General features: G+C 37.1%; 2 protein-coding genes across 3 annotated transcripts; one reads left to right on the top strand and one right to left on the bottom strand.

Annotated features, from left to right (window-relative positions):
* Nucleotides 1-1,799: 1,799 nt before the first annotated feature.
* Nucleotides 1,800-2,207, bottom strand: LOC110683137. Its single transcript, XM_021859487.1, has one exon. The coding sequence runs from the start codon at nt 2,205-2,207 to the stop codon at nt 1,800-1,802; it is 408 nt and encodes a 135-aa protein (XP_021715179.1).
* A 1,276-nt stretch (nt 2,208-3,483) lies between these two features.
* LOC110683035 (SNW/SKI-interacting protein-like) lies at nt 3,484-6,848 on the top strand. 2 transcript variants are annotated; one of them, XR_002503544.1, is made up of 4 exons: nt 3,484-3,611; nt 3,841-5,720; nt 6,237-6,301; nt 6,394-6,848. XR_002503544.1 is itself a non-coding variant. In XM_021859373.1 (2 exons), the coding sequence occupies exon 2, from the start codon at nt 3,904-3,906 to the stop codon at nt 5,695-5,697; it is 1,794 nt and encodes a 597-aa protein (XP_021715065.1). In that variant the 5' UTR covers nt 3,484-3,611; nt 3,841-3,903; the 3' UTR covers nt 5,698-6,206. The 2 variants fall into 2 exon arrangements, 1 of the variants encoding a protein (XP_021715065.1); XM_021859373.1 differs by lacking the exons at nt 6,237-6,301; nt 6,394-6,848 and having other exon boundaries at nt 3,841-6,206.
* The last annotated feature ends 3,991 nt before the right edge of the window (nt 6,849-10,839 follow it).

Genomic DNA, 10,839 nt, shown 5'->3' with positions numbered 1-10,839 from the left:
TCCAAGGTTGAGAACCAACCTCATTTGCGATATGATGTTGAACCAATCGCCACTCCTCCTGATCTCCGTAACAAAAATCTGCTACGCAACGAAATCCGCAGTTCCCATCTCCAATTACGTCCTTAACACCTACGACGTAAGGCCAAATAATGTTGGGAATCGCGTAGCTGTATCTGCATTGTCGTATGTCGAACCCAGTACCTACAAAATAAAAAACATAATATGACATATAATTAAGTTATTACACAAAATAAATTAAAATATACGACATATAAAAACATTATTTAAATACATCGATAATCACCTGTATCAGATGGGGGTGGTCTACTTCTGGAACGATTATCTCGCCCATTACGTTGAACATGCCTGAAAAACGAAGGATCTCGCCTGTTCCTTCTCTTGTGAGGTCGTCCCCTTACTCAGGGGTTGACTCGAGGCTCCTGAAGGTCATCGTAGTTAGGATCCATTTTACCCTCAATCACTCGAGACACGTGCCTAAGCATCACAGGGTCGCTGGCAATAACCTGATCAACAAGGGTGCGGAAATAAGCTCGATCCTCATCATTTTCATCAACTATATCAGGAATGTCGACACCCGCTCCCATGACAAGGGTCCTCTAATATGGATGAATGTTCTACGTATACAACCCCTTCCCTGCAGTAATCGAGTCATATATTTGGCACGCACAAGGTAACCTGTGGGTAGTACGTAGAGCACACCCACAATGTTGATGGACATCTGTACTCAAACCTCACATCCTGTTCGTCTCACCGAGAAGAATAGAAAAATAATAGTGGGATACCTTTCCGTTCAGCTGATGCAAAGGCTTCTGCTTGTACTTCTTACCATGAGTTGCTCTACATGCCTCCAACCCATTACGTATGGCTATGATTTGGTTCTCAATTGAGTTGTGCACCTAAGCCCAAACTGTGTCTAAAGAACCTGTAGAACTATCAATCCAACATTTCAATGTCGAATGCTGGCTCTCAACCCTACAGTTGTTAACATTGCCAAAGTGCAGTACCTGGTTCGTCCAAAACATCACAAACTTCTCCTTGTGTATGAGCCAAGTGTCCACAACATAGTCAATCACTTTTGGCCATCGACCCCACTTGGTTTTCAGCACTACAAGCTCTCTTTTATACGCCTCTTCAGATGTAGCATTAATCACATGCCTCCACCTCCCATTTTTGAACTTGGCACCAATCTCCCTCTGTTTTTCAAACATGGAAGTAACCTTCGCCTCAACATCTTTGTTAATATGCCACACACACAACATGTGTCTTGTGTTTGGAAACACGCTCTTCAACGCCGCACAAAGGCCAAGCTCCCTATTTGTCAGTAGTACCGACGACTCTCTATGATGACCGATCAACAACCTCAAGCACCGAAGCACCCACCGATAACTTTCTTCGGACTTCGACCTCATGAATGCGTATGCAACAAGAAAGTTATGATTTGTCGGTGTAACCCCAACAATCTCAAAGATTGGCATGCCGTATCGGTTCGTCTTGTAAGTGGAATCCATACCTATCAAGTACGGGTATGTACATAGCAAATTTGTCATGATCAGGTGTGCCATGAAAGCATGTTGCAACACATTGTTGGTATCAGTCATAACCCGAGTGAGTTATTTGCTCTGTCTGGCCAAATGAAGCACCTAGTGAACCACCTCTTTTCCCTCGAATCGCTCCATTCTGATATTACTTCTGCAGTTGTAGACATGCCTTATGTTTGGATGGTCTCTGGGAAACTTTTCTACATGAGTTCTCATGATATGCCGAGGTGGCACCTGTGCCTAAGTCATGTCACGTACTACCTGCTTAGCAGCAAGACTAAGACTACTGATTTGTCGATGTCCCTCGGGATACACAACTAAAGAATGATTGTGAGTGTCGTTCAAGCAACTGAGCTTCCAACCACTTACTACTCTAACATACTCAACCTTGAGTTTGAAGGGACAACTGTTTGCCTTGCTTTTTGTTTCTTTGCGTATCGTGTTCATCATGTCTCTTATCATGCTCTTTTTTCCACGATCACAACTCACATATCGATACGGACCACTCCGATCGGTCTTGTAAGAAGCCTTCACTAACATAAATCCGAGCGGTCGACAAACTTTTTGTGCCCATAGAACAGCATCCTCAAAACTCGGAAACATAGTGTCTGTCAAAAAAATGTCCGCTATAGTCCACACCATCACCATCCTCGGACTTAGAATCCTATATAATAATAACAATAAAAACAAATATTAATAAAAGTTGAGAAACAACAAAAACACAACTAATAATAATAATCTAACAACGCACAATTAATAATTATAACAACTAATAATAATAATTCTAACAATACACAACTAATTATGATAACAACTAAAAGGTGTGATCACGCACTTATAAACGATTGAGAATTTTATTATACCATCAACAACTCTTAAGTTGGTTATGCATATGATTTTCATTTCTCCAAGTACTTTAATTCCCTTCTCTTTTAACAAATGCAAGAATATGAAAAATTCTACTCAAGAATAATTATTTACTAACAATTTCATGAATATGAAAGTGACCATTTTATTCTGCACCATATTATAGTATAGGCTGTTGATTTGAACACATTTAAACGATAAATGCGAATTATGTACACAATCGTAAGGTAGACATGAAATTAATTAAGTAGAGTAATTCAAAACGACCCTCCTAAACAAATTCATAGTATATAACTATAATTTGTTTTTCCCTATAGTATACTTTAATTGAATATAGAAAAATCAAAGCACATAATATAAATTAGTTATGATCTTGCAAATTAGAATATTGGTCTAGCAAATTTCATAATTTTTTATGTACTCTGCCCATCTCTATAGCTACAAATGCTTTTTACTCGATTTTTGGGGAATTAAAAATGTAGAAAATAAAAGTTACGATGCCTAATAGCAAACAGAAGTAATTATAATAACAAACACAGCCAATATAATCAAAGTAATAATAATAACGAATACGTGAAATTTAAAACCAAAAAGAAAATAAATTCGAAATTCCCAGGCAAACGTTCAGAAATTTCGAAAAACCTAGGCAGAAACGCCTAGTTTTTTCAAAATTGCCTAGGGTGTTCGAAAAAACTAGGCGTTTCTACCTAGGTTTTTCGAAATTTCTGGGAGCCAGAAATTTCGAAAACAAAAAAAGTTAAATAATCGTACCAATTCCGTACGGTCCGACGAGCGTTCGGCGAGCAACGTAGGTGGTGTTTCCGATCTTTTGTTGTCTTGCATGGGATTCAACGAATTAGGTTTTGCAAAATATAAATTATTTGTTTGATTTTGAAAATTACAGTGGTTGGTGGTTTAACGTGATCGTTGGTAGCCGGTCAACACTAGAGAGAACGGTAAAAGTTTTTGTGTAGGATAAAAGTGTTAAGTTTAGGTAAAAATAATTGTTTTATAATATTTTTATAATAAGGCTACGTACGTCATTTTAGGTTATTTTACGGGCGTTACTTGGAGATTCGAAGGCGACTCTTAGCTTTCACTTATTTTTGCCCCGATTTGAATTTCTTTCACTTTCTGCGCCGCTGCAATTCTTCGCTTTTCTCCTTCATTGATGCAGCTTCTGAGGTAAGATAGTTTTTCCCGATAGTTTTGTTTCATTGTTGAATATCAATTTCAAAATCTAGGGTTTAGTTCCACTTTGGTTAATTTAATTGTCGGTTTAGTTCCACACTGAGGTTCGGATTATTGAACTATTTTTAGGTTATAAATACTCGAACAATTTAACGAGCATACTTTGATAATTAAGTCATATGTTTCATTAGATTGATTATCTTTCGATTTTGTTGATTGGCAGTAAAATTGTTGGAATCTAGAGATAAATCTGAGGTTTTCTGGAGTTTGTTTGATTGATTGAAAGATGTCGCCAATGAAACTGCCACCGGCAAAATCATCGACATCGACGCAGTACGACCACACAAATGATCCGTGGTTCAAGAATCGATTTAGTGCTCAAGAGGATGAGAAGGCTTTGGCTGCTAAGGAGTATAATGTACCTCCCTATTTAAAACGGGACGGGTATAAACCTCGAAAACCCGAAGATTTTGGCGATGGTGGAGCGTTCCCTGAGATTCATATTGCTCAATATCCCTTGGGAATGGGCAGGGATAAGACACCAACTTCAAAGATATTGCCTGTTACTGTGGATAGTAAAGGGAATGTGGCATTTGATAATATAGTGAAGCAGAATGAGAATGCGTCGAAGATTGTTTATTCGCAACATAGGGATCTTGTACCGAAGATTTTGAGGGGGGAGGAGTCTGATTCGGAGGAAGAATCGGAGGAGCTGCAGAAAGAGATTGAAGAGACTACGGAAGCTACTAAAGCTGCTATTGAGAGGATAGTTAATGTGAGGTTGAGTGCTGCTCAGCCCAAGAATGTGCCTAAGCATTCGTCTGATTCCAAGTTTATTAAGTATAAGCCGTCGCAGCAAGCTCAGGCTTTTAATTCTGGTGCGAAAGAGAGAATTATTAGGATGGTAGAGATGCCGGTGGACCCTCTTGAACCTCCCAAGTTCAAGCACAAGAGGGTTCCCAGGGCTTCGGGGTCACCACCTGTGCCGGTGATGCATTCACCACCTCGTCCTGTGACTGTGAAAGATCAGCAGGACTGGAAGATTCCACCTTGCATTTCGAACTGGAAGAATCCTAAGGGTTACACCATTCCATTGGATAAGCGACTTGCAGCTGATGGAAGGGGCCTTCAAGACGTTCAGATCAATGACAATTTTGCAAAGCTTTCTGAATCCCTGTATGTTGCAGAGCAGAAGGCGAGAGAAGCTGTGGCAATGAGATCAAAGGTGCAAAAGGAGATGGCAATGAAGGAAAAGGAAAAGAAGGAGATGGAGCTGCGTGCTTTGGCTGCTAAAGCACGTTCTGAGAGGACTGGTATTGCAGCTCCTGTGGCTGCACCTGCTACATCTGCTAGAAATATGGATATGGACGATGACATGAGATCTGATTATGTTGGCAGAGGAGAGAGAGAAGTTACAAGGGAGGCAAAAGAGGAGAGGGAAGAGAGGTTGGGGCGTGAGAAAATTCGTGAGGAACGGCGACGAGAGAGGGAGAGGGAGAGAAGGTTGGAGGCCAAAGATGCTGCTACGGGAAAGAAGAGTAAGATTACAAGAGATAGGGATCGTGATATTAGTGAGAAGGTTGCTCTTGGTATGGCGTCCGTTGGGTCTGGAAGAGGTGAAGTCATGTATGATCAGCGTTTGTTCAACCAAGAGAAGGGGATGGAATCTGGTTTTGCTGCTGATGACCAGTACAATGTATATGACAAGGGCTTATTCACCGCCCAAGCTACACTTTCCACTCTATACCAGCCGAAGAAAGATATGGATAATGAAATGTATGGCGGAGCTGATGAACAGCTTGAGAAGATTAGGAACACGGAGAGGTTCAAACCCGACAAGGGATTCACTGGAACTGCAGAGAAGAGTGGTGAGAGAGAGAGACCTGTTGAGTTTGAGCAAGTTGCTGAGGAGGCTGATCCATTTGGTTTGGATCAGTTTTTGACTGAAGTGAAGAAGGGTAAGAAAGCCATGGACAAAATTGGTGGCGGAGGTACAATGAAAGCAAGCGCTGGGTCTACACGAGAAGGCTATGATGGTGGCTCCGGGAGGAGCAGGATTGACTTCAACAAGGGGCATTAATTCTGCATTCGTATTTTTTTCTTGTATGAACGTCCTGTTAGCTGCTCCTGTTTTTGCTCTATAGATGATCTGCATTGTATTTGACTGTATAATATTTAGCCTTCTGGTAAAGGCCACTGTTTAGGACCTAAAAGGTTTTAAATTTTAATAGTGATCAGTATCTCTAATCACAGTAATCTACTTATCCAAAAATTTAGGTGCTATACTTAATTGCAGAGAATTGAGGATTGATTAAAGATTCCTTATTAGTGCCAGTTCTTCTGGGTACGGTAATGAAATGTTTTCTCAGCTAACATTTGGCTATTTCAGGCTTAAAATCTAGACTAGCTGTTTCTTCTAACAACCCGGGGTGTTTGTGATAGAGGGTTGGAGCAATTATATACTGTTAAAATTGCCTTTAGCTGATTTTTTCTCTTAGATTGCGTGATCACTAGCTTATCCTAATATATTAAACTTTTCTGATCTTAATTTGAATATTTTTAATCATATCATGATGGCTTTAGTTAGTATCTAATGCTCCTTAACTAATTTTGTAACAGGTGAGTAGCAATGAATCAAAAGACTCTTCATGTATTTGTGGACGATCTTATGCAGAAATCTTAATGTATGTATATGTTTGTTATGTTCTTCATTTGTTCACTTCCTACTTTTAGAGGTGTTTTTGCATGCTTAATTAGTTGTATTATTCAATGGCAGCATGAGGCAATCTGAGAAAACAAGTAATTCCCAGGAAGATTTTGTTGTGGACACATGAATTGATAATTCAGCTGCAATTAAGACATATTGATTGCTTGCCTCTGCTTTTCATTAATTTTGTGATAGCAAGTACTAGCCTTCAGAAGGATGATGTTAAGTGCTTATCATATGATGGAACTGGGCCGTCTGGTGTAATTTAGTCTGCAAAACTGATGAGCAGCCTGTGTCACAACATCGAGCTTCCAGTGGTGACTCTCAGCTCACAAGTGGTTCCTTAGACTTGAAAAATGGTGATGCCAAGAGATTGTAACATATATAGGTGTTGTAGCTCAAGTTCATTGGACCTCTCACGTCCTCCACCTGGTACCTTAACTTCTTTTTAACTATTTTGTGAGCATTGTGGATATAGTTCTTACTTCTAACAATCTTGTCTGTCCATACTTTGGATTACTGAATTGGCCTGTGAGTAAGTTAATTTGCATCTTGTGTTTGGGAAATTAATTGGTGAATATAGCAGATTGGATGAGGCTATGAAAGGGCTGAAATGTCAATTTATACCATCTGTAAGTACTACGTATTTCAAACTTTTGTGCTCACTTAATCCTAGAATCTATCTAATTAATACCATTAATTATATTTAGTTAGTCTAAGTTCTGTTGTCACATGTTGATAATAATAATGATATTCACGTCTGATGATTTTTTTTTTTTGTTTTGTTTTGTTTTTTTTTTTTTTAAAGAAGTCCTAAAGGACATTAAATAAAGCCATACGATATTTACAATTGAAAATTAACGATAATGAAAACAGATTTAACAAAATTAAACAAGAATTAATCGGGGAAGGGCTAAGAATCTAAATACATAGATGTAACACTTTAGCACATTCTCGATTTGTTGTCTCATACAACTTTTTAAATGGATCAGTCGCCACTTCATAATTTTGTGAGAAAGAAAATTCTTGTGCTAATTTAAATGCTCGTTTGAACTAGATGATGCTAATGAAGAAAATGAGGATAGTAAGGACAATACTTTAAGAGAATGGTTTGTCAGATATTTTAGGGAAAAGTAGGAAATTTTTACGAGTTTCTATACAGTATTTTTGGAGGCTAAGTTAGATGGAATGGAAATTGCTTAATTAGTTTGATTATGTTTTTGGGAAAATTTGGAATTTATTTACTACCTTGTTAATTTTTATGTGCAACTTTGATAGGCTTTACGGTTCACAAGGCAAAACTTGATAATGGTGATTAATGTATTATAGGGGTATGTAATTAAGGTGGAGAGAGAATGTTTGGATAATTAATCAATCACCCACTGCCACCACCAAGACCAGCCACCACCACCTCCGTCTTCACCACCACCACTACCACCCCCACGAAACCACCACCACAACCAACCCCACGAAACCACCACCAGCCTCACGAAACCCACCACCCTCACAAAACCCACCATCTCCACGAAATCACCACTGTACCACCCACAAAAATCCTGGCCACCACCTCCAAACAACCCCACGAAATCCAAATCTTAAAAAAAGAAAAAAAAAAACCTTCAAATGAAAGAACCATCTAGCGTCCCAGCCACCGAAACCCACCGACGGAACCACCACCTCCACGAACACACACCAAAACCCAGAACAACAACCACCCACTAAAACCCACCGAAAACCCAGATCCAGGACCACCCACCAAAACCCACATACCAAAACCCAATCCACAACCACCCACCAAAACCCAAATCCACGACCACCCACCAAAACCCATCAACGGAACCACGAAAACCAACCCACCGAAAACGACAACCCACGAAAACCAACCCACCAGAAACTAAACCCCCAACTCGAACCCAAAACCACGACCCACACCGCCTTCACCAACACCACCGCCGCCTTCAACGCGGGCTTCACCACCACCAGTACCAACCCCACGAAACCACCACCACCCTCACGAAAACCCACGAAACCGCCGGTAGAAGTTGAAGAGTGAGAAAGAAGATCAATGGGGGAGGATGAGGATGACATAGGAGAGAGCAAATATGGGGGAAGATGAAGATGAAGATGAATGAAGATGGTTTTGAAAGAGGAGAGAGAAAATATGGGGGAAGATGAAGATGAATGAGGACGGTTTTGGGTTTCTTGAATTGAAGAAGAAGAGTTGATGAATTAGATTGGGGTGGTTGGGGTGAAAATTAGATGAGAATTAGTGATTAATAAAATCTGATTATAGTTAGTAAATTGTGTTTCAATTTTTTAAATGATGGTAAAATTGACATTTGACTAGTTTTTTTTTACTAAAAGAGGAAAGAAAATAAAAAGTTGCACATAATGTTTAGCGAACAAAAATAGTAAAAGTTGCACATAAAAATTAATGGAGGTAGTAGATGTTTTTGTATAGAATTTTTGAAGGTTAAATTAGAATTGATGAATGTTTGTAAAAGTATTTATCAACTTTGGTTCATTAATATATGATCTATGGAATATAAAATTATGGAGTAAATATGCATGAACAAATACAGTGTAGGTACAAATATTACATTTTGGATTTTGCCATTTTGGCGATTTAAAAAAAAATAAAAATTATAGCAGTAAGAGAACTGTTATCCTAATTAATAGATTTCTACTCTAAAAAAAATAAAATAAAATTCTTCCTTACGACCACGGATTATTTGGATTAAAAAAAAATAAAAATCAAAAAGACAAGTTATCTAACCCAATAGGTCTCTTACATTGGTCTAAGAGCGGTTAGGTAAGATAACAAATCTCTTTTCCTTCTAAAAGTTTTACTATAATTTAGGTACATGGAAATAGACCCTTTACCTTACACAACAGGCCGGTTTAATTGAGGGGGTCTCTTTATAGTAACCTGGAGACGGCGTCTAAGATGGTCTCTTATGCCATTTATAACGGGTCTCTTTGTCTTTTTTTAGCAGAAAATTTAGTGACAAAGTTGATATGAGCTTAGGTCCACTATCAAGTCTTACATAGTGTATATACTAATTCTATAAGAATTATTTTTAAAATTTAATTATTGTTTTATATACAACTCTTTTTGATTTTCTATAGCATCGTGCGTTAGCATGGGCACAAACTAGTTTAACTTCCATCTTGGTAAAGTTACGTTATAAGAATGACAATATCGAAAAGCTTGATTGTAGTTACGATTTGATACAACTATTTATAGTGTTACAAGAGAGTATTTAATGGTAACATAATCACTATAATATACATGAAATCATTATAATACTCTTTAACAATTACAAATTAAACTAGTTATTGGTTTGGGCGAAGCCTCAAATCATTATAAAATTGTAATTTTGATCAAAATTAAATTTAAGTGGGTTAATATTCAACAATATTAATAAGTGACAGGATATATGATAGACATTTTTTTTTAAATATATACATCAATTGTATAATACAAACCTTTATAATACATATTACTCTATAACTACGTAGCTATATGATCATATGAATACACTTGTATGATTGAATGCACAAAAACAATGAAAGGGACTCAATTTTTGAAAAATACTATTTAATTTAGTATGATTAATGACATATCAGCTGAATATATAACATTACTTGGGGTTATGTGACTGATAGTGCTATAACAATGACCAAATAGTTCATATATAACTATAAAAAGATTTTTTTTTTTTTTTTTACCGGAAAACGATCTAAGCAATATTATTACTCAAAGCTAAGGGTCTAAATCACCCATTACAATATTGGCTATATCACTAGGAACCTCCTCCATCCAAACTCTAAGATCAACAAAAGAAGAACTCAATTTGGCTAGAGCATGAGCCACACCATTACCACTTCGCTTGACAAAAGAGAAAGAGCACGAAAGGCATTCACGAGCTAGTTTTTTTAGTAAATTAATTAATTGGCCAGCTATCTATAAATGAATTTTTCTAGTTTTATAAATATTATGTTGATTACCTAAGAAATAATATGTTCAATGTAGGAGATATGAATAACAAAAATCGTATTATGTACATAGTATAAATAAGAATTATAAATTTTAGGTCATACTCAAAACCAAGTTAATACAAAAGCTAAAGTAGTAGTATGATTAATTTTTTTTAGAAAATATTACTCTATAGTCTATATTATAATCACTTGATTGGTATTGAATCTAGGAAATTGATATCCAATTTTGAGGAATTAACCACCAGTAGTATGATTAATTTTTTTTCAAGTTAGATGGTTGGCTATTGTGCAATTACTAAGGGGATACATTCAAGAGATTAAATAGGGAGGTTATGAATATAAAGAGTTTTTTTTTTATTACTCCCTCCATTTCTATTTGTTAGTCCCATATACTATTTTGGGCATTTCAAAAAATCTACCCATATTAAATGTATTTCATTTTTAACTTAGTTTTTATTTCCTATTTTATACATATTAAATTATGATTGATTAAATTAATTGATTGTTGATTGA

The sequence above is a fragment of the Chenopodium quinoa genome, unplaced genomic scaffold (genome assembly GCF_001683475.1).
Source record: "Chenopodium quinoa cultivar QQ74 unplaced genomic scaffold, ASM168347v1, whole genome shotgun sequence".
Classification (NCBI taxonomy): domain Eukaryota; kingdom Viridiplantae; phylum Streptophyta; class Magnoliopsida; order Caryophyllales; family Amaranthaceae; genus Chenopodium; species Chenopodium quinoa.
Note: the sequence above shows the minus strand (reverse complement) of the source record. Positions and strands in the feature narration are given on the sequence as shown.

Coding starts and splice junctions, on each gene's coding strand:
- LOC110683137 (XM_021859487.1), bottom strand. CDS start 2,207: ATGGTGATGGTGTGGACTATAGCGGACATTTTTTTGACAGACACTATG.
- LOC110683035 (XM_021859373.1), top strand. CDS start 3,904: ATGTCGCCAATGAAACTGCCACCGGCAAAATCATCGACATCGACGCAG.